The sequence below is a fragment of the Asterias rubens genome, chromosome 18 (assembly GCF_902459465.1).
Source record: "Asterias rubens chromosome 18, eAstRub1.3, whole genome shotgun sequence".
Classification (NCBI taxonomy): Eukaryota; Metazoa; Echinodermata; class Asteroidea; order Forcipulatida; family Asteriidae; genus Asterias; species Asterias rubens.
In genome coordinates, this window is record NC_047079.1 from 11,734,337 (window position 1) to 11,761,197 (window position 26,861).

Here is a 26,861-nt window from a genome sequence, read left to right on the forward strand (position 1 = left end):
AAAACGTTTATAGCAAATGCAATGTGCAAGTTCATTGTGTGGGAAAAGTAACCGTCTCTACTCCAACTGTTATAAAACGTTTATAGGAAATGCAATGTGCAAGTTCATTGTGTGGGAAAAGTAACTGTCTCTACTCCAACTGTTATAAAACGTTTATAGGAAATGCAATGTGCAAGTTCATTGTGTGGGAAAAGTAACCGTCTCTACTCCAACTGTTATAAAACGTTTATAGGAAATGCAATGTGCAAGTTCATTGTGTGGGAAAAGTAACTGTCTCTACTCCAACTCTTATAAAACGTTTATAGCAAATGCAATGTGCAAGTTCATTGTGTGGGAAAAGTAACCGTCTCTACTCCAACTCTTATAAAACGTTTATAGGAAATGCAATGTGCAAGTTCATTGTGTGGGAAAAGTAACCATCTCTACTCCAACTCTTATAAAACGTTTATAGGAAATGCAATGTGCAAGTTCATTGTGTGGGAAAAGTAACCGTCTCTACTCCAACTCTTATAAGCATTGAGGTATATAGTTGTGAATTATTTGATCAGTTTCAGTTTCTAAAATTCTCAAAGTGTTTATCTAGTCTCTCTGTGTAGGATTTAGTTCTGATAAGATCTTAATCTGCTTAGCTCTGAAAAAACTTGTCCTCATAAAGAACGTGTCCTGATGAAGAACTTGCCCTGCTAAAGAACCTGTCCTGCTTAAGAATTTGTCCTGCTAAAGAACTTGTCCTGCTTATGTTAATTTTTAATTTTAAAAGTAAAACCAGTACAAAACCAAAAACAGTTTGATTATAAGTCCACTTCAAATGTGGTTTTCTAAAAAACACATATTTTTGGCTGAAAGACTAAATCGCCACTTCGTAAAAGTGGCGACAATGTACATGTTATAGATGTTATAATAGATGTTAATTTGCATCGGGGATAAAGAATATTAATTTTGTACATGTTGTACGCTCTCTCAAATAAACAGTAATGCCTCAACTAATGTTCAATCATGAAATCAAATTGACATATTTCTAGTTGATTGATTTGAACAGAATGCCAAATGATTTGATCTACACACTACTTACTACACATGCTGAACACCAAGAGCATTTTGACACTGACCATGGGTCGCCATATTTCTCTCCTTGGTGTTTATAATAAACTACCAAGTGTTTAGAATGACAAGTCACAGAAATTCATGTTGTTCAAATAGAATGACTGAGCGCACATGACAGAGACAAGACAAACAAGGGATATGAAACAAGATATCTATTAATCATTAAAGGCACTGGACACTATTGGTAATTACTCATAATAATTGCTAGCATAAAAAAACTTACTTGGTAACGAGCAATGGAGAGCTGTTGATAATATAAAACATTGTGGGAAACGGCTCCGTCTGAAGTAACGCAGTTTTTGAGAAAGAAGTAATTTCCCCCTCAAATAATAAAATACTTCAGCCGAAGCCTGACATTATGCATCTGAAAGCACACAAAGTAAAGCAACAAGGTTTTTTTCCTGCATTAGTCTCTTGCAAATTAGACGACAAATTGAGTCCAAATGTTCATAGGTTTGTTATTTTAAGCATTTGTTGGGATACACCAAGTGAAAAAACTGGACGTTGACAATTACCAAACGTGTCCAGTGCCTTTAAGGATGTTTTGTTTTATTTTATGTTCAACACCATATGGTTTTGGTTATGTTGCGCTGTCGCTGCTTCTGTAGTATTATTAAAAAGTTTGATCTCACCCGTCGGTGAATTCTTGGCCGATAGCGGAAGTGAGGGTTATCATTTTTCATCAAGCTCATTGAAATAAAGACAGGGTTATCTTTCAGGAATGTGAACATCATCTGGGAACAAGTTAGTAGGATGTCATTGATAAAATACCTTGCCAGGGTTCAACCTTAACACCTTGGCTGCTAAAAATTGCAGTACTACAGTTTAGAAGTTCACTTATAAATCATTACATCATGGGTGTTCTTGAAAACTATCTGAAAACTATCACTGACTTTATACTAGAAGCAGTTTCAGATTACTGATGGAAAGTCGTTGAAGTACGATATCATTTCACTATCTTCAGTTGAGGAGTTCACTTTTGTAACTCTAGAGATTCAAAGGAAATAGTTCAAGTAAAATGGAAATCTGCGGAGGTCTCGCATGTATTACATTGCAGGCCTGATACTTCACGGAGGCAACGAAGGCGAACCCTTGAAATGCTCCAGTAGAAATTTGCAATTTCATCATAGGGTGCCCTTTACCAAGAAAAAACTGCCTTGGTGCCCTTGCCCTTCCAAAAACTGCCTTGGTGCCCTTGCCCTTTCAAAAAATGCCTTGGTGCCCTTGCCCTTTCAAAAAATGCCTTGGTGCCCTTGCCCTTTCAAAAACTAAGCATACAGCCCTGTTACATCGATATTGTTAGGGACTTTTGGTTTCTGTTTCCATTGCTTTGAGATGATTAGCATTGTGCACTGCCTACTTCAATATGTGTATTGTCCTCGACATGCACGCTGTACATATGTAGTTTTAGAAATATTGTAGTTCTGGCAAAATATCAAGACTAAACATTGTGCCCTCTGCACAGCAAATGTTTTTTTTAGTAACAGCTGAGGCATTGTGCATACAAGGGAAACTGTTCATAAGCCTTTTTGAGGTATGGCAGACACAATGCTACAACACTGTAAAGTTGTGGTAAATTTGTGTGTATTGACCATAGAAATAGAACGTTCATGTGTATGTTATTCAGTTAAGTGCGCATTTTAGGCGACGCGGCGTTTACACGTAAACTTAATGACCACCAACATGGTGAGCGTGGCATCAGTCGCGGCGTGCGACGCGTGCGTATCGGGTCCGCCATACCTCAAAAAGGCTTATTGCAGTTTGTTCAAAACAATTCGGTTTTGATAAACTGTACACTTTCACAGTCTTTATTCGAAAAGATCAATGTATCACACACATGTAACTATTTACAATAATTAAATCGGGGACTTTTGGGACACTTGGTGGCAGCAGACTTACCAGGTAAAATCCATCGTTCTCGGTCATGTGCGCATGCTCAGAGCTACATAAACAATGGACAATTACCTGGTAAGTCTGCTGCCACCTAGCGTTCAAAAGTCTCCTATTGGAGAATGATTTAAAACTGAAGATATTTCACCAGAATCGACAGTCATATTTTTGAAGACAATCATATCTCAGTTAAGCCTCAGTATCAGGAAATTTGGTTCCAATATCAAGGTTGCAATTAAAAAGGCTTTCAGATTGAACAATATTAATTTAGTTCCAATCATACTTCCTGGCTTTCACTAGGCCACTATCAGTTTGATACTTCAGGAACCAGCTGTCAAATTATTCAGTAGTATGGAAATCAAACATCCATTACGGAGGATAAAGGGATAAAGATGATTCCATGATGCGAAAAACATGTTTGGGATTTCAGTTCAGTCTCGGTTACTTAGCGTGTCGCCATGGTCGCGGCTGGGCAGTCTAGAGTATTAAGCTCAAATTCGGATGGCCGATTTGTCAGCAGGTGGGTTCGAATCCTGGTTTTGACACTTGTGGCCTTAAAGACACTGGACACCTTTGGTAATTGACAAAGACCAGTCTTCTGACTTGGTGTATCTCTCTCAACATATGCACAAAATAACAAACCTAAGAAAATTTGAAATCAATTGGTCGTCAAAGTTGCGAGATAATAATGAAAGAAAAAACACCCTTGTCAGGCAAAGCTGTGTGCTTTCAGATGCTTGATTTTGGGACCTCAAAATCTAATTTTTATGTCTCGAAATCAAATTTGTGGAAAATTACTTCTTTCTAGGTTATTTTTTATGATGCTTATACACATTATTGTATGTCCCCAATTAAGCATCTGACTTGAGGGTAATTGAGATTTCACTTTTCAATCCCAACCCTTGTGTTGACTCCTATATTTCAAAGTCAAATGAAAATTGGACGGCTCTTTTTCAATCTGGTTAAAATCCAGAATCCAATTACAAACATCTGGGTGGAGGGAAAACATTGTTGAGCGACCTCCCTCTTTGATATAAACACAACCAAAGTTATCTCAAGACCCAAATTGATTTTTACTGTAAAGCCAACAACTCCTCTTAGATGTTTACCCGCCTGTGATTGAAAAGCCGGGGGAATTACAAAAGGAGACGTATCTATAGGCCAACAGAAGGACGATGATATTTGTCGGGGCGGATTATTTACCAATGACTTCAGTTACATCCTTTGCGTGTAGATTAAGAAAGGATTGGATTGAGAATATGATCATAATAATAATAACTTGCCAGACTTCCTGTTTAATTTAAAAGTAAATTTACATAATTATGTGCATTGATAGATACATGTACTGCATACTGGGGTGGATTTCACAAAGGTAGTCCTAACTTAGGACTGGTCCTATCTCTCAGCATTGCCTAGGACTAGTCCTAAGTTAGGACTACCTTTGTGAAATCCACCCCTGTACATGTAGTAAAGTATGATAGAGAATTCAATGCCAAAATCAAAAAATCATATGTTCAAAGTTTAATAAGGTTTCTTAAAAAAACACCCCACAACTTTATTGAAATATTTGGCCACTGTAGAATACCTTTGTTTGTTTGTTTGTTTGTTTGTTTGTTTGTTTGTACAACACAGACACCCATTGCAATTACAGTTTGAAGTTCTTAGATAGAAGTGACTAAGGTACTGGCCTTCCTCCCTGCCCTGTTCACTGCCTTGGCGCCCCTTGAAATGAAATTGCTGAATAAGATATTTGCCTTGCCCCTACATACAAAAGGAAAGTGTCATACCCGAGTTTGTAAACCCAAATACGTTATCAACAAGATAAATAATAACAACTTCCCAGAGAAACTTTCAAGCTGGAAATTCATCTTCAAGCATGTCAAGAGGGCAAGGCTTTTTCATTTTGCAAAGGGAACTTTCATTAGAAAGCTTTTAAACGGGCAACAAGGGTAAGACCAAGGCAACATAGACCAAGGCAAAAAAGACCAGGGCCTTTGTGCAATTCCAGGCATGTAAAAATAACTTTGTATTTTCTTCATGAGAATATTCTTCAGGCAAAGAGAGAGAGAGAGAGAGAGAGAGAGAGAGAGAGAGAGAGAGAGAGAGAGAGAGAGAGAGAGAGAGAGAGAGAGAGAGAGAGAGAGAGAGAGAGAGAGAGAGAGAGAGAGAGAGAGAGAGAGAGAGAGAGAGAGAGAGAGAGAGAGAGAGAGAGAGAGAGAGAGAGAGAGAGAGAGAGAGAGAGAGAGAGAGAGAGAGAGAGAGATCATTTTAAAGGCAGTGGACACTATTGGTAATTACTCAAAATAATTATCATCATAAAACCTTTCTTGATTATGAGTAATGGGGAGAGGTTGATAGTATAAAACATTGTGAGAAACAGCTCCCTCTGAAGTGACGTAGATTTTGATAAAGAAGTAATTATCCACGAATTTGATTTCGAGACCTCAAGTGTAGAATTTGAGGTCTCGAAATCAAGCATCAGCAAGCACACAAATTCGTATGACAATGGTGTTTTTTCTTTCATTATTATCTCGCAACTTCGACAAACGATTGAGCTCAAATTTTCACAGGTTTGTTATTTTATGCATATTATGTTGAGATACACCAACTGTGAAGACTAGTCTTTGACAATTACCAATAGTGTCCACTGCCTTTAAAGAGTTCTCAGACTCAAATTTAACATCTCAAGAATGGTCGAGAAAGAAACAGACATCTTTGAATTCAGAGCACACCCGTCACCTTCTCTGTTTCCGTATCTTCAATTTCAGGAAACGGTACATTGATAAAGTTACTCTGTTGATAAATCTGTCTTGCTCGGCCTACCCCGGCTACCGTCGATTGCAAACGTCACTTTCACACGACCTTATCAATCAAAACAAATCAAGTGTAGCGTTCAAATTTGTGCTGGCCGTTCTAGCAAATACGGAACTTTGGTGCGGGTGCTTAGAGGTCATGTTTCTCTGGATGTTCGTTCTTTCGTCAGCTTACATGTTTTCTTGAAACATGTGAGTGAGGGATGTTTTTTGTTAAATGTGGTGGGGGAAAAAATGTGATATAAATGTCCTTTAGTTGTTTTTCTCCGGTTGGAAGAGTCTGATGGAAGAATTTGATGGAATTGAGTTGAGAAGGTGAACTATCCACATCTGGTAAACATGTGTATTAACTTGAACCTCGCACAGAAAAATGTACAGAAGTACAGGTAGAGTGTAGAGTCTACATATCATTACATAATGTCTCCTCTGTTCCTAGTAAATGTACTACATGTATCTTTTAAAGGGACTGGACACTACATGTAAATTACTAAAAATAATTGTTAGCATAGAAACTTACTAGGTAACGAGCAATGGAGAGCTGTTGGAAGTATTAAACATTGTGAGAAACGGCTCCCTCTGAAGTAACACAGTTTTTGAGAAAGAAGTAATTTATCACTGAAATATTTGAGTTGAATGCAAGAACTTTTTATTACATTGTACATAGTCTGGACACGCAGTATAATTTAGTCTGTATTTTAAATGTAACCTGTACAGTGTACATACATGGCAGATATCCGCTGTTGGGTATCGAATAAATCAATACAAATTAAATAAATAAATATACCTGTACGGATTTCCTAATACACAGCCCTTGTACGCACATTTTGTTCATCTCCAAGAAAAACAAAAACAGCTGTTGCAATTAATCCCTAACATAAACTCCAGTGAGCCAGGAATCAACTTGGGCAGTCACTCCCCAACCAATATCATCCAATCGCACAAATTAAATTGGAAAACCATGTTGCATAGTACGTAAGTACATGTAGCTACTGTTAATAAAAATGTGTGAAGTATAAATTCCACTCAGCCTGACCAAAGCTTGGTTAGGGAAACAGGGGCCTTGTGATCCTGCCGATCTAGCAGGCGTACAATCAAGGCCATGTTGCATCTGTTAGTTGGACATCTCACGCCAGGAGGCAGCGAAGGAGGCATATTGCCCAGGCCACTACGGGAATGAGGTTATTGGAGCAAGAAAAAAGCTGTCAATACATCCGCTGGGTTACCACGGCGAAGTATCAACAAGGTGGAGAGTAAACTATCAGGCTACATCCAGGTCACCGTGGTAATTGCTTCTTAGCAACGGCTACTCAATCAGAAAATCCACATGTATGCTACAGATGAGATATTGATGTGCATCACTTCACAACCATCTTATCTCTTTACAATAAATTTGAGACAATTTCAGTATTATTTTCTTGCACTTATGATTACCCAATTTATACTGTCACACTCGGCAACGTTTAATACCCATGAGTTGGTGTGCTCAGTTGTGTAGCTATGGTAACTCTGGAAGTTAAAATTTTGTTTGGGTTAAAAGTGTCTAAATCCTGCTTTACAAAAAAAAAAAAAAAATTCTCTCAGCATCAAGGATTTTGTTGTCACTCAAACATCAGGTCTCATACTTCATAGAGGCGATGGAGACAATTGCCTTAATGCCCCCTAGTAATGCCCTTTGAAATGTCTAGTTACTTCATTGAGTTGCCCTTTATACCATCTGAAGGAGAATCCTGGTAAAGACTTGGTCTCCCGGGAATGAAGTATCAGACTTACGCTTCTGAGAAACAGACTGGGGACCCTGGGTATGAGTTGCATCTTAAAGGCACCGGACACGTTTGGTCACTGTCAAAGACCAGTAATCTCACTTGGTGTTTCCCAAAATATGCATAAAATAACCAACCTGTGAACATTTGGGCTCAATTGGTCATCCAAACTGCATTGAGAATAATGGAAGAAAAACACCCCTTGCATTACTGTGTCTTCTTTTTAGGATGCATAACAAAAGGCTTCAGCTGTACTGAGACTTTTATTATTCAAGCGAGAAATTACCTCTTTCTCAAAAACTACGTTAGTTCAGAGTGAGCAGTTTCTCACAATGTTTTATCATTTTAAAAACAAACAGCTCTCCCTTTCTCATAACACCAAGTAGGTAAATTTTATATGCTAACAGCTATTTTGAGTAATTACCAATAGTGTCCAGTGCCTTTAAACATGCCGCTTCTTCAGATTCCTCTATCAATTTTGGTGCATTGAACTCTAACCACACCTTTAGCAATATGAGTTAATAATAGATGACAGCCGCCAGTGTGTCTTATTACCCAAGGGACATCTAGTGACTCAAGCATCTGAGCATGGTCTCTACTGTATTGTACCTACTGTTAACAACGCTGCACATCACTTCAAGACCATTCAAGAGTTTCCGGTAAATCATGATGGGTTTTAGGTTTCAGAGAGACTTGGCCTTAATGAGTTTGGCTTTACAGCATCTTACACAATGTCTTAAATAAAAATTGAAGCTATTTTTCTAAAAGCCATTGGACCCTTTCGGTACAGAAAAAAAAAAAAAAAGTTCACAGATTTACAAATAATTTACAGGGTTTACAGAAGGTAATGGTGAAAGACTTCTCTTGAAATATCAGTCTATGAAATGCTGTACTTTTTGAGAAAACGGTAAAACAACGAGAATTACGGATTTGTTATAAACACATGTCATGATACGGCGAAACGCGCGAAAACAGGAGTGGGTTTTCCCGTTATTTTCTCCCGACTCCGATGTCCGATTGAGCCTAAATTTCCACAGGATTGTTATTTTATACATAAGTTGTGATACACGAAGTGTGGGACTTGGACAATACTGTTTACCGAAAGTGTATAATGGCTTTAAGCACGATGTAGAAATCAAACAACAACAGACATTCTTGACAGTTGATCTACTGTATGTTTTAAAAACCCAAGGGAGAGTATGTAGGCCCCTATACAGAAAAAAATTAGTGATCGAAAAATCTTACTTGGTAAAAACAATTACCTTGCTCTATGATAAAAAGCACTGGAAAGCTGATGATAGCATTGTTAGAAACGACACCCTTTGAGAGAAAAGCTCGGTAAAAAACTAAAATGTCACACAAAAATGTGAATCTGAGAAAGGCTTCAGGCATCTGAACACACACAAATTTTATTCAACAAAGGTTTTTAATTCTTAATTTTTCACAATTCGTTGAAACAAGGGTTTTTATTCTTCATTTTTTCTTGCAACTTCAAAACCAATTGAGCCTAAATGCATGATTGGAATACCCTTCTTTGACATTTATCAAAAGTATAGGCTACCCTGCCTATAATTTGGCTTCGCTTTCCAAGAAGAAAGAAAAGGTAATTCCATCAAAGACTACATGGAAGTATCACTGATCAGGGTAAACAGTTAAAGACAGGTAAAATGGAGGCAATCACCACTGAAGCCTCCAGAAAACCAAACTGCTCAACTTTATAGGTATTTCTGCTTCGCAAGTATTGTAGGACATGTAGGATGCGCAAGTATTGTAGGACATGTATGATGCGCAAGTATTGTAGAACATGTAGGATGCGCAAGTATTGTAGGACATGTAGGATGCGCAAGTATTGTAGGACATGTAGGGTGCGCAAGTATTGTAGGACATGTACAATGTAGGATGCGCAAGTATTGTAGGACATGTAGGATGCGCAAGTATTGTAGGACATGTAGGATGTGCAAGTATTGTAGGACATGTAGGATGCGCAAGTATTGTAGGACATGTAGGATGCGTATACTTAGCACTGCAGTGTACAATACTGATAATACTAACAGCTGCTAATACTGAACCGTATAAACCCCTATAAATAGGCCCACTTCTCGCTTCTCTTCAGTCTCCTGATGATGACTAGAGCAAGCTAGTCGAAACATTGAGACCAGCTTAAAGGCAGTGGACACTATTGGTAATTACTCAAAATAATTGTTAGCATAAAACCTTACTTGGTGACGAGTGATGGGGAGAGGTTGATGGTATAAAACAGTGTGAGAAACGGCTCCCTCTGAAGTGACATAGTTTTCGAGAAAGAATTAATTTTCCACGAATTTGATTTAGAGACCTCAGATTTAGAATTTGAGGTCTCAAAATCAACCATCTAAACGCACACAACTTCATGTGACAAGGGTGTTTTTTCTTTCATTATTATCTCGCAACTTCGACAACCAATTGAGCTCAAATTTTCACAGGTTTGTTTATTTTATGCATCTGTTGAGATACACCAAGTGAGAAGACTGGTCTTTGACCGTTACCAATAGTGTCCAGTGTCTGTTAGAACTCACTTCGCAGTACGGCAGTTAATAACGATCATATAAGCCAAAGTAGTAGTCCAAGCCAATTTACTAAGCATGGCAGTTCTGTCCAGAACTGAGAAGTCTCCCAAATAATCTGATAAATCTACTCCGTAGTAGTAGAATATAAATGGCAAGACAGTTCTCTAGCAAAAACTGCACCTGGCAAGTACATATTGAGAATTTTATGAAGTTGGAATTTTTAGTCAAAAATCAGAAAAATGTGCCATGCCGGCATTGCCAAATTTTCACACACATGGTGTTACCGCAAACCAAATGTATACTGTCATACTGTACTGAAGTTATAAAATAATTATTGACATATTTACATAATGGCTGCAATGTACATAATGTTATACAAGATTCCAATGAATTTGACTGCCAAGGTCACGTTTAACATTTCAACAAGAGTGTCTGCCGCTTACAGACAAAGTCAAGTTGGAATAATTTACCCAACTGGAGTCGAGAAGTCTAGATTGAAGTTGTCAACAGACACAGCATTTCGTGTAGGGCTTGAAAATATGAATAAACCAGTCAAACTCTTTGAGAAAGACTCTGCGAGGGTCGAAACTAATTGTTTGCATTTTATACGGTTATACCATCCGTCCTTTTGTTTGCAACAGCTTTTCTCAGAAAATATACTTGACACACAAAACATGACCTTTTTGAAATTCATACACCCAACTCAGAAATAAAATGCTGAGCAATTTGTTTCGAAGTGGAAAGTTTTGCTCGCCGGCGCTCGGCGACGGGTGAGAAATTGGCCCCCTACTGGTGCCATGGTAATGGAGGATGATCTCGACTGATAATTATGGATGGAATTAATGGCATCTTTGGTTGATGTTGCCAACGCGGCTGGCGTAAGACTCGCCGTGTTGCCATCAGGGACGTTAACAGCGTGTTTTCCTTTCATTAGCCCAAGTGGTATTTCGCTAACGAGCGGCAAATGAACTTTGCGATCGGAGCATTATAGATATCCTTGGTGTTAAGGAGGTACTTCAGTTATAAATTATACTTTACAGTAGGATTCAGTGCTCTGGGAATATTGCTGGTTTTAGAGTAGGGACATGCCGATGGCTTTAAATTCATCTCATTTCAAATGCATTTATTCAGACTAAAGGGTTGTCAGTTTCAAATGATAAAAGGCTTGAAGCTTGCTTTTTTGTTTCGAGCATTCATTGACATCTTTTGGAGTCGTTGAAATATGAAGTCCCCCCTGTACCATATGTTCTACACGTCTCTGCATGTTTAGGACGGCCTCAACACTACATTTCTACCGTGACTGCATTTTTAAAGGCAGTGGACACTATTGGTAATTGTCAAAGACTAGCCTTCACAGTTGGTGTATCTCAACATATGCATAAAATAACAAATCTGTGAAAATTTGAGCTCAGTCGGTCATCGAACTTGCAAGATAATAATGAAAGAAAAAACACCCTTGTCATACGAAGTTGTGTGCATTTACATGTAGATGGTTGATTTCGAGACCTCAAATTCTAAACTTGAGGTCTCGAAATCAAATTCATGGAAAATTGCTTCTTTCTTGAAAACTACGTCACTTCAGAGGGAGCTGTTTCTCACATTGTTTTATACTATCAACCTCTCCCCATTACTCGTTACCAAGTGAGGTTTTATGCCGATAATTATTTTGAGTAATTACCAATTGTGTCCACTGCCTTTAACGCTACATTTTTACCGTGACTGCATTTCTAAGTAGTCTCACAGCCAAACTCTAGCCCTAGATACTTCTTTGCCAGGTGTTGTGATCAGGCCTAGGGTGTTTTCTCATCTCGCTGATGGATCCACCAATCCTCATCCCACAGATGGTGTGCCCAAATTAATTTCAACGTCTGTAAAATGTTTGTCAATGTTTAAGTTGTCCTCCTTCGCTGTTTATGTACGGAGGCTTTTCTGCGTGGTTTGTACAGACCTACATTGTGCATGTAGGTCAATTTTGTAACACACATAATTGGATTTGAGTTCTCGGGACTAAATTGCCTGGACTTAAATTAAATGGAGCGCAGTAATACATTAGGGATTTTGTACATCATGCGCTCATGTACAGTTTCATGGCGCATTATACTGATGCCCTTGTTCTATTTTTTTTATAAAAGTACTCTAATGGCATAATTAACTCGTAAGACAAGCCAGAAATGGATTCTTAAACCAACAATGAACTTGTCAATCCACTTGAGGCAATTATTCAGGCAAGCAGTTCCAGGCAGTCGTGAAGAAACAATAATTATTCAGCTTTCTATTTTCACACAATCTACAGTAAGTGAGAATTGCAACACTCTCTTTAGAAAAAAGTGCCACCAAAGTGTTCCGTTTTTGCTCGCAGTGCAGTTGCTCGCTCTTTGCAAACAAATTGATGTGTGTGACAAGGCCATAATATGCAGACACTGTAAGGCCTGTTTGCTGTGTTTTTCGAAGGAGCAAGGGCACCAAGGCATTTTCTCTTTGGTTAACGGGGGAACCCTATGAGGAAATTGTCAATTTCTACTGTAGCAACTCAAGGGCACCAAGGCGATGACCAGGGGGCATGAAGACAATCGCCTTCATCGCCTCCACGATGAATCAGGCCTGCACTATAATCGCCGACTTGGTGAATTGCTCCTGATCGTAGTCCAAAGTGTTACGGCAGTCAAACTTAAAAGGCTTCAACTAGGCCTAGTTTCAACTGATGATAGTGTTGCTTGGGTGATGATGCGTGCTATGCAACGTTCAACTTCTCATTTCACATAATTCATCTCTATAATCTTTAAAATACAAGACTGTGAGATTTTTTAAGGAGACGTCAAATGAACCAGTTAAAACTCAGGTCGATTTTTAAACGAGGTAGTTTGTCATTGATAAAGGGCAATCTAAATCTAACATGTCTAAGTGCGAATAGTAAATTTTTAAGGGGCACAAAGGCAATCGTCAAGGTTATGGAAGCAATTGCCTCTGCAGCTCTGGTCTTGGTGCCCATTTAAAAGTTTCCCAAAGACTTCATGATTCACAATGGAAGTGAACATTGCCTTGCTCTCTCAGAAATGAAATTCCAGGCATGAACATGTATCATCTCAGAATTATGTAACTAATCTTGAACAAGAAACGGCAATCTCATATTGTTTCCTTACACCATGTGATAAGCCCTGTATACTCTGTAGTTTAAGAGTCATGTACATGTAGGGGTAAAACACAGGCTACATGTATCCTAGGGCAGTCTACTAGATTACAATAATATTTCCCTGACGAAAATCTTTAAAGGCAGTGGACACTATTGGTAATTACTCAAAATAATTATTAGCATAAAACCTCACTTGGTAACGATTAATGGGGAGAGGTTGATAGTATAAAACATTGTGAAAAACGGCTCCATCTAAAGTGAAGTAGTTTTTGAGAAAGAAGTAATTTTCCACAAATTTGATTTCGAGACCTCAAGTTTAGAATTTGAGGTCTCGAAATCAAGCATCTGAAAGCACACAAGGGTGTTTTTTCTTTTATAGTTATCTCACAACTCCGATGACCAATTGAGCTCAAATTTTGACAGGTTTATTATTTTGTGCATATGTTGAGATACACTAAGTAAGAAGACTGGATTTTGACAATTACCAATAGTGTCCACTGTCTTTAAATGTTGATAAACCTACAAATTTTCAAATGTACAATGTATGAATGTTTTAAAAGGCAAAATATTTGTACGTGTACAAACAAACAATTAGTGATATCAACCGCATGCATCAAAAACATTCTTTTTAAATGCCTTTCTCTTCAAAAAATATAAGACCACACTAACGCCTTAATAGAAATTGTTGCCTGCATGGCAAAATGTTGTTTTCTTAAATCAAGCGCACCTATTTTGATTAGAATTGGTCTTGTTTGTTTTGGATGTGCTCCATGAACACTCAAGGATTGTGATTCTTATAAGCTTCTGAAGGTTGGACAATTCCAAACCAGCTTGTAAATAAACTGCTTGAATATAATGAACAGAGCAGACATTAAAGACGCATTGTCACCTGATAATTCTTGGATGGAACAGAGAGTCGATTGCCCCCATGCCCCCATGCCCCCCTGGTCATTGCATTGGTGCCCTTAAAATGCTTTCAGTAGAAATTTACAACTTCCTCATCGGCTGCCCTTCAAAAAGAAAATGCCTCTGTGCTGTTGGAATTACACAGAGGCCAATGTTTGCGAATGTCTTTGCCTTGGTGCCCCTTCACTCAAAGTGCCCTTTGTAATATGAAGTACCCTGCCCTTGCCCTCTCCAAAGATAAATTTCCAGGACCTAACTTTCCTTCAATTATCAAAAGCTCTTTGCAATCCTAAGAAAAAATGCATGAAAGGCCAAGACTAGGGCATCAACGATTATGGCCGGATGTGGCCTTCCAGGGTCTAAATACATTTCCTGTTGTAAATATAATTTCTGAGTTTTGAGGTTACCCTCTCTCTTTATAGTCCGCAATCACTGGTTACAGATAAAACAAGAATGCAAGAAAGGGCATCAAGGCCAAGACTAGGGCAACAGAGGCCATGACCCTCCAGAGCCACCCAGGTCTGCATTGGTAGTGAATTTTATGTTATGAATACAAGTTCTGAGACTCGAGAACGCTGTCTCTCTTTAACCAGTAGTTGTCGGCAATCACTGGTTACCATGGTCACAGATAGTTACAAGAATGCAAGGAGGGACACCAAGGCCAATTTCTGAGTAATAGTAGTACTGTAGTCGCCAATCACTGGTTAAAGATGGATACAAGAATGCAAGGAGGGGCATCAAGGCCAACAAGATGTAGGTCTTCATAAACATACATAGGTAGGAAACTTCATGTTGTGAAAACAAACTCTCAGATCTGGGATTACCCTCTCTCAGTAACCAGTAGTATACCACTGGTTACCATGGTGACAGATAGATCCATGAATGTAAGAAGGGGCATCAAGGCCAATTCTTGAGATCTCAGATGGCCGCCTCTCTTTAAAACCAGTAGTCGTCGGCAATCAGGGTTTCCAGATGGATTTAAGAATGCATTAACCTGAATGTAATAACATACCTCATTGGTATTCCATCGATGTCTAAGGCACCGGAGCTCCGTAGCCCATGGGATCTGCCCAAGGATTTCAGGTAAGACGATATTCTGAGTCTGGCCGGGCCAACCTGTAGCTGGAGACAAGAATAACAAAAGAACCCTTGATTATTTAGGGATTCACGTTACATTAGTCCATGTTGAATGCGGCTGGATGAGTTACAGTTGGTAAAGGTTGGATACTTACTCGAGAGATTTAATTGGAAGAGGCAGAAGAATATTAAGACAGGGATGAGATAGGCTGATGAGAAAAACAAACTGAACTCTGACTGAGTGCAAAGCGCGAAAGAATGCTCGGAAACTTGCGAGCATGAAGCCAAATATAACATTTATTTGTGGTTTTAAAAGCTAGGGCTACTCTGCATTCTGGAGCATTATTAGGGTTGTATCAGTTTTTCAGAATTTGATCTTTACGGAATAAAAGGGTGGAGAGAGAGAGAGAGAGCACCCAAAGCTGCCCGCAGTGGGGGGATAAAGGCAAGTGATGCATCAGGCCTGTTTTGGGGACAAGGTTGTCTTGGAGGATTATTTCCTGCCTTTATGTAGACTGGGCCCCTAGACAGGTCCCTGCTGTCAGATCCAGTGATTCCATTGGGTACAATAATACGTGCAGTGACAAGAGCTTTCCATAGATGCCCAAATGGTACACTGCTGTCACGTCCGCAATATAATTTGACTGCGTATCTCTATGTGAAATGAATGAGGTCAAAGGTGAAAGTACACGCCGGTTAGGAGGCAGGTCTCTAGCGTTATTCACGAGCCTCGAAGTGTGACGTCGGATGTTCAGGCTAGCCTTTATGCTGTGGACACAGGTTCCGATTCTTGATCTGGACCTTGCTGTTGTAAGGATTGGGTTTCTCGTTTGGGGTTTTCTTTTCTAATTTCCTACTCATCATGTTATTGGTGCTTGCGCTGCGCTGTTGGATGTAAAAAAAATTATTTATTATTCTGTTCATAGTGTAAAGGCAGTGGACACTATTGGTAAATTTTACTCAAAATAATGATTAGCATAAAACCTTACTTGGTGACAAGTAATGGAGAGCTGAAGTAGTATGTAGTTTTCGAGAAAGAAGTAATTTTCCATGAATTTGATTTCGAGACCTCAGAATTAAAAATTGAGGTCTCTGAAAGCACACAACTTTGTGTCCGACGACCAATTGAGCTCAAATTTTCACAGGTTTGTTATTTTATGCATATGTTGAGATACACCAAGTGAGAAGACTGGTCTATGACAATTACCAAAGGTGTCCAGTGTCTTTAAAAGCTCACTGTCACTATGAAATTCATTGTACACATGTACATGTATGTTGTACGTTAGAAGTCTTGCAACAACAATAGACTTAACTCCACCGTGAGCAGTACAATTATGCAAAGAATAAAAAGCAATAAAATCATCTATTTTTTTGTATAGTCTTATTCCAACTATAGAAAATTATTTTTCTTCGTAATACTATTATAGCAGATTAAAACTACATAACTTTATTAGCCTTAGGAGCTACATTGTACTGGCGTAGACATGTTGCTATTGAAAAATATGTTTTCAATAAATTTATTATAAATTACTTAAGTCATGAAAGTACAGATGATGTGCTGTACTAAATCACCCTGCCATGTTACCTACATTGTTAAGTACTAAATGTATGTGTGTGAAGATTGTACTATCTTAACTAATAGTACATTACTTACAGCATCATTTGCATTGTTTGCTCACCTTCAATTATCAATCTATAATATGACACACTATTTACAGTTTAGAAAGGCTTAAAAAACACACTTAGTAGTGAGCTAACTGGCTTTCCATTTCCCATACTGTGTACACTCTCAATAAAGCCACAATGAAAGACTATTAGAGCATCTATAGACAGTAGAGACAGACAGACCAAGGTAATTTACTAAATTGCAAGGTTTCTGCATGGCTGCTTGTTGCTGAACAATAAACAGCTATGGTTACCAAGTTGATCCCATGGTAACGCTGGGTTCGCTGAGTTATGTGTACCAGGTAAATTTTGTACCATGTGTACTGGGTAATTTTCCCTGATGTTATGTATGGGAGAGTCTGTGTTCTCCCTAGATACAGTGGTGCACTGGCCAAATGCCTGTTTAAACATCTGAGGAAAAGTCAAAATTTAGTCCAGGTGGTCCGCTGGCTAGTTTCTCAGATTCAAAATTTGTAGGTGAAAAGAAAACAATTTTCACGAGTTTATTTTTTCTGAATTCTAAATTTTGTACCACGTGTAACTGGGTAATTTTCCCTGATCCCTGATGTTATGTATGGGAGAGTCTGTGTTCTCCCTAGATACAGTGGTGCCAGTTTAAATATCTGAGGAAAAGTCAAAGTTTAGTCCAGGTGGTCCGCTGGCTAGTTTCTCAGATTCAACATTTTTGGGTGAAAAGAAAACAATTTTCACGAGTTTCTTTTTTTCTGAATTCTAAATACTGTAGGCTTTGTTGGGTCAGATTAAGATATTACATGAAGTTTGGGTACCAGTCTTTGACAATTAGCCCACTGTACACATTTTGTGTAAACGTGCTTAGATTGCCCATTTTCTCTGCTTAGCACAAAAATTGACAAACAGGTAACCAGCTTCATGAAACCGGGTCCAGGATTCAAATTTCAAACAAGTTTTCTTTAAAATTTAATGATGATTACTATATTATGTTATTGACCATGATCAAGCAATAGACAACAAAGCCTATTTATTTACATAAATGTTTGAATAATTAACACATCTGTCTTGTCTCTACAAACAGTTAAATGGTAATTGTATCACCACATGCTCAAAGTATTTTTCATACTTTACATCGCGAAGGTCACAATACAAAAACCATCTGCACACATAACGTAGATGCCGCCGCTGTAAACTACATGTAGCATGCAAACTCTAGGCACCTCAGAAACCCAACTATTAAACAAACAAATAAACAAGTCTGTAACAAAACATCACAAGCAAAAAGGGCAAAAACAAAACAAATTTACATTTCATGGGAGTTGCATTGAACAGTGAGTTGCATGGTATTTTAAAATACCCACATTTGATTTGAAGAAAGGGGAGTACATATTGTACAATGTACACTCCCAGTACCTCAAAACTTGTTCAGCTGATGCTGTTACAAATCTTTTTTTTTTACATTTGTTTTTGGTAATTATGAACAAAATCTGACATGAACAAAATCTGATATGACCCTGGAATGTTCAAAGTCACATTCTGTCATCAAGGTGAAATTGCCCATCAGTAAATAGTGTCAACAATAAAAAATACATTGTAGGGCACATACAGTGTAGTGCAGACCTACAACAATGTTCTGCACAGACCAGGGCCCAATTTCATAGAGCTGCGAAGCACAAAAATTTGCTTAGCATGAAATTTGTGCCATGATCAAAACAGGATTACCAACCAAATTTCCATGTGATTTTCAGGATAAGCAAACAACAGCTAAATACCTGTAACAAGCAATCTGCAACAAATGGAAATTTGGTTGGTAATCCTGTTTTTATCAAGGAAAAAATTTCATGCTAAGCAAATTTTTGTGCTAAGCAGCTCTATGAAATTGGGCCCTGCCTATCCACAAGTTTTGCAATTGCCAGGCATGTTGTATAAGTGGTGCTTAGAAAAAAGTAGTCATATTTTATTGAGCACAATATAAAAGGCTGACCTACATCTGTACATGTACACAAAGGTTTTAATAGACTTTTAAGGCTCCAGGTTCATAAACAGTTTTTTCCCAGATTTTTCAAAGGGCTACAACAATTGGAAAATCTGACTAAAGCTTCAATTGTGCAGGTACTGCATGAATTGAACCTTTTCGTCCAGGAGCGAAAACACTGATCAATGTGTGGACATGCATGGGCAACACAATCAATCACACCTAATATCTGTGTATTTTCACCCGTCGCCATGGTTATGCATATTTCTTCATATAATTTGAATTTAATAGAGTCCAGATTACTGGCTATCTGGGCAGGATCGAAAATCCCTATATTAGGAACATGAACTCAATTTGAATTCAGAATGAGAATAGATTTGTGAACCTTTTAACCGCTCAGATACCTGGACCCGTGCCATTCAAGACGGATTCAACCATTTGGCTGTGTGTATTTGGTTCAGTTGAAGTAATCAAAATAGAAAGGGGATTTGAGAGGCTTCGGAACAATTTCAAAATGTTCATCTCCCTTCATTCATTGATCCTTTATAAATGAAGGATCAAGTTTGAATTAAAGAGGACAAATTTATTATATAGTTTCCTTCCATGTAGATGGAAGCCTTTTCCCTTTTAAAGCATTAATCAATTTAAATACAGGCCCCAGTTCAGTATGCCAACATTTGCATCTTGCAATCAAGGAGATTTTGTACAACAATCAGGGAAAGTAAAAGCATTTCCTTAAAGGCAGTGGACACTATTGGTAATTGTCAAAGACTAGTCTTCACAGTTGGTTAATCTCAACATATGCATAAAATAACAAACCTGTGAAAATTTGAGCTCAATCGGTCATCGAACTTGCAAGATAATAAAACACCCTTGTCACACGAAGTTGTGTGCGTTTAGATGGTTGATTTCGAGACCTCAAGTTCTAAATCTGAGGTCTCGAAATCAAATTCGTGGAAAATTACTTCTTTCTCGAAAACTATGGCACTTCAGAGGGAACCGTTTCTCACAATGATTAATACCATCAACCTCTCCCCATTACTCGTCAGTAAGGACAGTTTTATGCTAATCATTATTTTGAGTATTTACCAATAGTGTCCACTGCCTTTAATCAGGGAGACTTTCAAATTTTCAGGGACCTTTCCGCGGAATCAGGGAGAGTTGAGAGCTTTGCCTCAGTCTAACATAATCAAACAAAACATGAAGTTGGATTCTTACAGAGTTGGGGCAGTATAAGCCTTTTTGAGGTATGGCGGATGTGATAGGAGTGTGCTATTTGGTTTAGATGTAAGTGTATACAGACAAATTTACCCAAACCTTATAGTGTTGTAGCATTGTGTTCGCCATATCTCAAAAAGGCTTATTGGTTCCCTTTAAAAATGATACGCCAAACAATTTGAAGTACAACTCGGCCAAGGAAGGAGGCCAGTTGGGCTTAAGGCAAAACCTGTATCTATTTTATCACTCACTCATCTATCCCTCTACACATAATATTGACTTCATATGATGGACTAGTACATGTAGGTTGTAACTGGGTTAACAGGCAAACCAGGGGACACAAAATTGTATGTATGGACTACGGCTGTGAACATCTAGATTCTTGTTTGGCTGTGAATATTTGCCAATTTATGATGTCAACGTTTCTTTTTAAGTATGAATTGCATTAGGCCTACTCTCTCAATGATGAGCCCATAACTTCTCATTAGGCAAACACTTCTTAAATTAATACACTATGGTGCTTCCGTTGAGGCATTTTGAAGGGCATCGAGGCAAGGACCAAGGGTATGGAGACAATTACTTCTAATGCTTGAATGTGTCAGCCCTAGTTTGCAAACAGTCAACAGTAATCAAGGCCTGTTCGTTTTTGTACGTAAAATTGTAAGGGCACTGGTTGATGTCATGAGGATATCTTGAATTTCTACCTGAATATTTCAAGGGACATCAAGACATTGGCCAGGGCATGCATGGGGCACATGGGGCAATTGCTTACCCAGTGAAATACCAGGCCTGATATTCACACTGTAAATAACATTTAGAGTTTGGGTTCAGACCTGGACAATCTACAGTATGTATGGAGGTCATGCCCTCTCTTGCTCTGGTCTTGGCCGCAGTGCCCCCTTCAAAATATTCTCTTGCAGCCGATTTAGCGAAACTCTACGCAACTGTGTAAGTCCACTTGCGCAACGTTTATGGAGCAACTTGCACCATAAACAATGCGCAAGTGGACTTACGCAGTTGCGTAAAGTTTCGTGAAACCGGCTGCTGGACTTTAAAGATTTCCCCATGGCTGTGCCCTAGTTGCATAATGATGGCCTTGCCCCCTTCAAAAACAAAATGCCAGTCCTGTCCTAATGACATACGTTGTAAATTAAACCGCAACCGCTCAAAGTAGACAGGCAATTAGGCATGGATGGCATGAGAGACCATGGAGGGCCCATTCGATCAATCCTTCAGTGGAGACGATATTACGGGTACTCATCTGTCAATTTGGGTAGCAGAGGAGGTCAAATTCAGATGGGTTTTGATTGGTAATTGGGGCTGATAGACGATCAACATCTTTAATGTATTGATTGACGAGAAAAACTGTTGATGGACACTCCACAGTTAGGAGATCTTTTATCATAAACTACACGTATAAAGATGTCAAATAACATGAACATCATTTTCCAAGTAGTACAGGAATAAAATATAAATAAATGGTAAACTTGCGGATATAACAACCGTGTTTTAAATCTCTTTTGAGGAAGTGTTGGCTCTGAAAAGAGCCGGTTTGGTCTCGATGTTTCAAACAGTATACTCTGCTCGTCTTTTTTCTCTCTTGAAGGCGAGCAATTACTCTTCGAACTGTCCAGATCAAACCGCTCTTTTCAGAGCCAACACTCCCACAAAAGAGGGTTGTACTCGCATGTTTACTATTTATTGCATGCAAGGAATCAAACATATAGGAGGTACAGGTGCATTCTAAACTTGTAGTTCCTGATTAAGAAACTTTGTATAAAGTGAAAGTCAACTTTAGTTCCAGACATTTATCTGGACTAACGTTACATTGTACCTAAACCAAATTTCGACTGGCTCATGGACTACTAAACAACAGTGGTAGTATTCTGCTTCGCATGGCATTGTTTCACTTGCATTTGGTGAGCTGGCGACCGTTACTTTAGAACTCGATACACCATGCATATTTTTCATGTAAAAAATTAGGGATGTAAAACTATGGCTGTAATGGGTACACTGTTCAGATAAGTTGTGCAGTGTTTGTGCTTAAAAGGTCTTGTATAAAAATGTGCATTGAATATCTGGCAACCCTACTGACCGAGGACTAACCTATTGTAGTGCCAAGCTGAAGTTAGCCTACAGTGACATTTTCAATCCTTTGAAAATGTCATGGGCAATCGGCATACATAAGTCTTTATCCACACAAAGATCAAGTACAGTAGGGGGTAACTAGGCAGGGGACCTAGGTAGAAGTTATTAATAGACTTGGTAATACAGTCTACATGCCCATTAGAGACTGTGCTCTTGTATTACTCCAATCAGGTATTATTTACTTCATGTTTTATTTGGGTCTATAATGAAAGGACTCATGAAAGAGAGCACTAATTACTGGATGTTTACCCCGTTAGTAACATCTGACTGGTCCTTCTTTATAGTGTAGGTTTATCTGAAAGGCCACAGGGTACGAGGGATATGTGGCCCTGGGACAATGGGAGCCATGGGCTGCCACAAAACGACAATATTTCAGCACAACCAAAAGTCTATCTTTTAGAGTTACTCAATGAATCATTCATAATGTTATTCAAAATGTGACAATACCAATCACTGTGACAAAACAGGCCTGTCTGCTCCTTCGTCTTTGAAAGGGCAAGGGCACCAAGGCATTTTCTCCTTGGTAAAGGGCAGCCTATGAGGAAATTGTTAATTTCTACTGGGGCACTTAAAGGGCACCAAGGCCATTAATGACCAGGGGGCATGGAGGAGATTGCCTTCAATACCACCTTGAAGTATCAGGCCTGGCAATATGGACATGATGTCATTAGAGGAGGGCGCCCACAGCTAGAGGTCAAAAGAAGGTTGCTCATCCAGTGTGACGCGCATAATATGTAAAGTCTCTGTTTCTTCATTGTTTTTACCTCTAAAGTGCTATTCACATGACAGCAATTTAACTGGGATCCCTTGCTTAATTTTAGCATGGTTGTAAAATGTAGCAATGTTTGACAAGATTTTGCAAGATAACTTAGACAGGTAGAACAAACTGTTGTCCTTTCACACGAAGTACATGTTGTATAATTTTACAACCATGCAACAATTTAGCAAGGGACCCTTGCTAAATTGCTCTCGTATGAAAGGGGCTTAAGATTGCTGCTTGATGACACCAATCTAGACGACTCATCGAAAATAATCGTAGTGTTTTGTGAGATACTGTCCATGTTTGCAAGGTCTTCAACAATGAAAACACGTCTTCCTAAACTACTTAAGATCTTTGCAATTTCCCCTGGTTTTTTTTTAACAAAATCTAAAAAACATGATCATATTACAGGAACTTCACTGGCTACCAATTCGACAACGAATTCAATTAAAAATTCTACTTATTGCATTTAAATCTCAGTTTGGCTTGACTCCGTCTTATATTGCAAATCTCCTTGTACCTTATGCCCCCTCTCGCACTCTTCGTTCTTCTGCTAAGTCCCTTTTAACTATTCCTAGAACTTCCTCATCATATGGCGATCGTTCCTTTTCCGCTTGTGCTCCTAAACTTTGGAACGCTTTACCTAATAACATCAGGCTCTGTAGTTCTCTTCCATTGTTTAAAAACTTGCTTAAAACTCATTTATTTAAATCCTCTTACACTTAGCTCGTTACATGTCTTGACAGTAGATTATTCATTGTATAATTTTGTATTATGTTCTACATTTCTTTTTTGTTGTATGTATTGTTTTTTTGGTTTTTTTTGTTCTGCGCCTCGGAATAGGGTCTTGTACACTAGATAGATGGCATTATATTATGCATTATTATTATTATTACATGTATATTGTGTAAGTAACCATTACCAAGGCCTTGGAGATGATAATTAAGTCATCACACTGATGGGAAATTGCCTTCCCTTTTTCCTTTGAAGCGTACATATTTCCACTTTATCCTATCATTGATGTATGAATGTTCAGCAAGAGACACTTAAATATGTCATGATTCTAGAGATCAATATGTGATGAGTAGGGGAGAAATGACCGAGCCATTCCCTCCAGACACAGATGACACAAGACTCCACTAAAGCTCTATTCACACGACAGCACTTTAACTGGGGTCCCTTGATTAATTTTAGCTTGGATGTAAAATTTTGCAATGTTTGACACTATTTTACAAGGGAACTTGGACAGTAAAAATTTTTTTGTCCTTTTACACAAGGTAAATTTTATAACCATGCTATAATTTAGCAAGGGACCCTTGCTAAATTACTCTTGGGTGTGAAAGGGGCTTTACAAACCCAGCTATCACTCAACCATTAGCCATCACGATACTACAGGATTATATTGGCATTAAAGTGAACAGCGTCGAGCCATCAGCTTTGTTCTCTTTTGAACAGGAGAGACATTTTCCATTCTGAATAAAAGGGCAGCGTAATTAAAAAAAGAGCTCCAAATGTCTTCGATGGAAATAAAATTACAGTGAGCTTGTCTGTAGGGCATTAAACTTTTTATGAAAGAAGAAATTCTAAATGGTTATAAAATTAAAAAGATTGACAATGGGTGGGGAGAGTATATGAACGTCATAAACAAGTTGACAAGTTTGAATTATGTCAATTGTTTATTAAGTTCAGGTAAAAGCTTTTACAGTAATTCTTTTCTTGAAAGCCCCAATGCCGCTGTATTTTATTTGCTTTTAGTTCATTATTGATTTACAGATTCTGCTCAAGAGAAAACATTCTGGTCACTGCGTATTTTATGAAAACAACTATTTTGTTTGTTATCACACATATTAGCGGATTTACTCTGCATGGTGCAAGGTACTGTATAGGTAACCTTGGTAACACTCATGTCATTGGTTTGTCTGATGAACGGCCCTATCAACAATAGCACATTGTGTGTTTTTTCCTCAAAGTATATGAGTTAGCTCATCAATTAGCAAGTACATGTAATGCGTTTAAAATAGTGAAACAGTGGTTGGAACAATGAGAAACAATGTGCAGGGATGTATGCTTCGTTTTTGAAAGGGCAAGGGCACCAAGGTATTTTCTTCTTGGTAAAGGGCACCCTATGATGAAATTGCAAATTTGTACTGGAGCATTTCAAGGGCACCAAGGCAATGACCATGGGACACGGAGGCAATCGCCTTCGTTGCCTCCGTGAAGTATCAGGCCTGAATGTGTGAAACAACCAAACAATGAGTGAGACAATGAGTGTAACAAAAAGTGAAACAAAGGTTGATAAAATGAGTGAAACAATGAGTGAAACAATGAGTGAAACAATGAGTGAAACAATGAGGGAAATGATGAGTGAGACAAAGAGTAAAACAAAAAGTGAAACAAAGGTTGATACAATGGTTGACAAAATGGTTGAAACAATGATAATCAATGTGTGAAACAATGAGGAAAACAACATTGAGTGAAACATCAAGTGAAACCATATGAGGGAAACAATGACTTTGGTACAAAACACCCTATTATGAGGAAATTGTAAATTTTTACTGGAGCATTTCAAGGCACTAAGGCAATGACCAGGGGGCTGGGAGGCAATCGCCTTCGGTTGCTTCTGGAGGTGTCAGGCCTGTCATAAAATCTTTACAAAAATGCATTGCTTCCCAACAAACAAGTTGTTGAAACTGGGCATTTTCACTTCTTTGTTGTTTGTGTTTGTCCTTATATTGCAGTTTCTAATACTTCATGGGAGGATCATGGGCAATTGCCTTGGTGCCCCAACAAACATTCAAATACAACTTCTGTATATGTTCTACAATTGAAGAGACTTTACTGTGCTTACTACAAAGGAAACTCTGACTTTATTCATGTAAGAATGAAACATCAGGCATGATTTACATTGCTGAATAAAGCATCTGCTAGTCAGTTAACAGTAAAGTGTTACTTCTCAAAACAAGTTAAGTCTTTGGGCAAACATAGGATCAGAAGTCCATGCTTGCACTCTACATAATGACAGTAAGTGATGATGCAAACATTGTAAAGACAAATCCTGGTTGTTTACTTTCAGTTTCAGCATGCAGGAAACCCCTCTTTCCTCAATGCATTCAAACATTTCACTCAGACATTTACATACAGGAGTCTCATCTCATCCAAATTTTTTTAAACTGTGGGGCATTCTGGACACAAATTGTGGGGGTTTTGCCTATAAAGAACGCTGAATTGAAACAAGGTCCTTTGAACGTTTGAATGTAATTGGTATTTATCTTTGGTTTTAAAGGGTACTGTGCAATCTAGGGCATTCGTAAAATTGTTATCTTTCATAATTTTTGTTAATTTGATCTCAAGTTTCCCCTCCCCGAATTTGTTTGTGTATTAACTTGACTGTTTTTGTGTAACCCCACTAATTGGCAAAACTGCAACGACACGCAATTTGACGTAATTGGAGTGTACAAAATGTAGTGACCCCAATGGACTGGTAAACATTTTTTTTGTTAACACACATTGTGGTTTAAAGATGCTCTACGTCACATCCACAAACCTTTTATTTGTTTCACACATGAAATGATTCTGATAAAAACACTCTGATGCCCAAACCAAAAACTGTTTGTTGTTGTTATGCTTTAACAAATAAAGCCTAATAAAGGCTTCCAAATTAATAGAATATAAAATTTAAAAAAACCACATTGACTTTAAGGCTACGATTTCTGTTTTCGCCAATTTGTATGGAATTTTCAGAGAATTCCAACTTGAAGAAAGCATGAATTTTTCGAGCACGGGTCAAGAAAGTTGACAAAAACATTTTTGGGTATGTTGTTTTGGTTCAGCAATTAAAAGCTCTGCTGACTGACACAACATCTAGTCGAATTATGCACAATCTCGCCTTTGCCTGA

At 38.3% G+C, this 26,861-nt stretch overlaps 1 protein-coding gene across 3 annotated transcripts in view; it reads right to left on the minus strand.

The window, feature by feature from the left end:
- LOC117302521 (calmodulin-binding transcription activator 2-like) overlaps positions 1 to 26,861 on the minus strand; it is a 59,504-nt gene that overhangs the window by 31,479 nt on the left and 1,164 nt on the right. For all 3 annotated transcript variants that reach the window (XM_033786491.1, XM_033786490.1, XM_033786492.1), the window contains exon 2: positions 15,162 to 15,271. In XM_033786491.1, the coding sequence (XP_033642382.1) occupies positions 15,162 to 15,271 (110 nt within the window). The remainder of the gene's footprint in view (positions 1 to 15,161; positions 15,272 to 26,861) is intronic.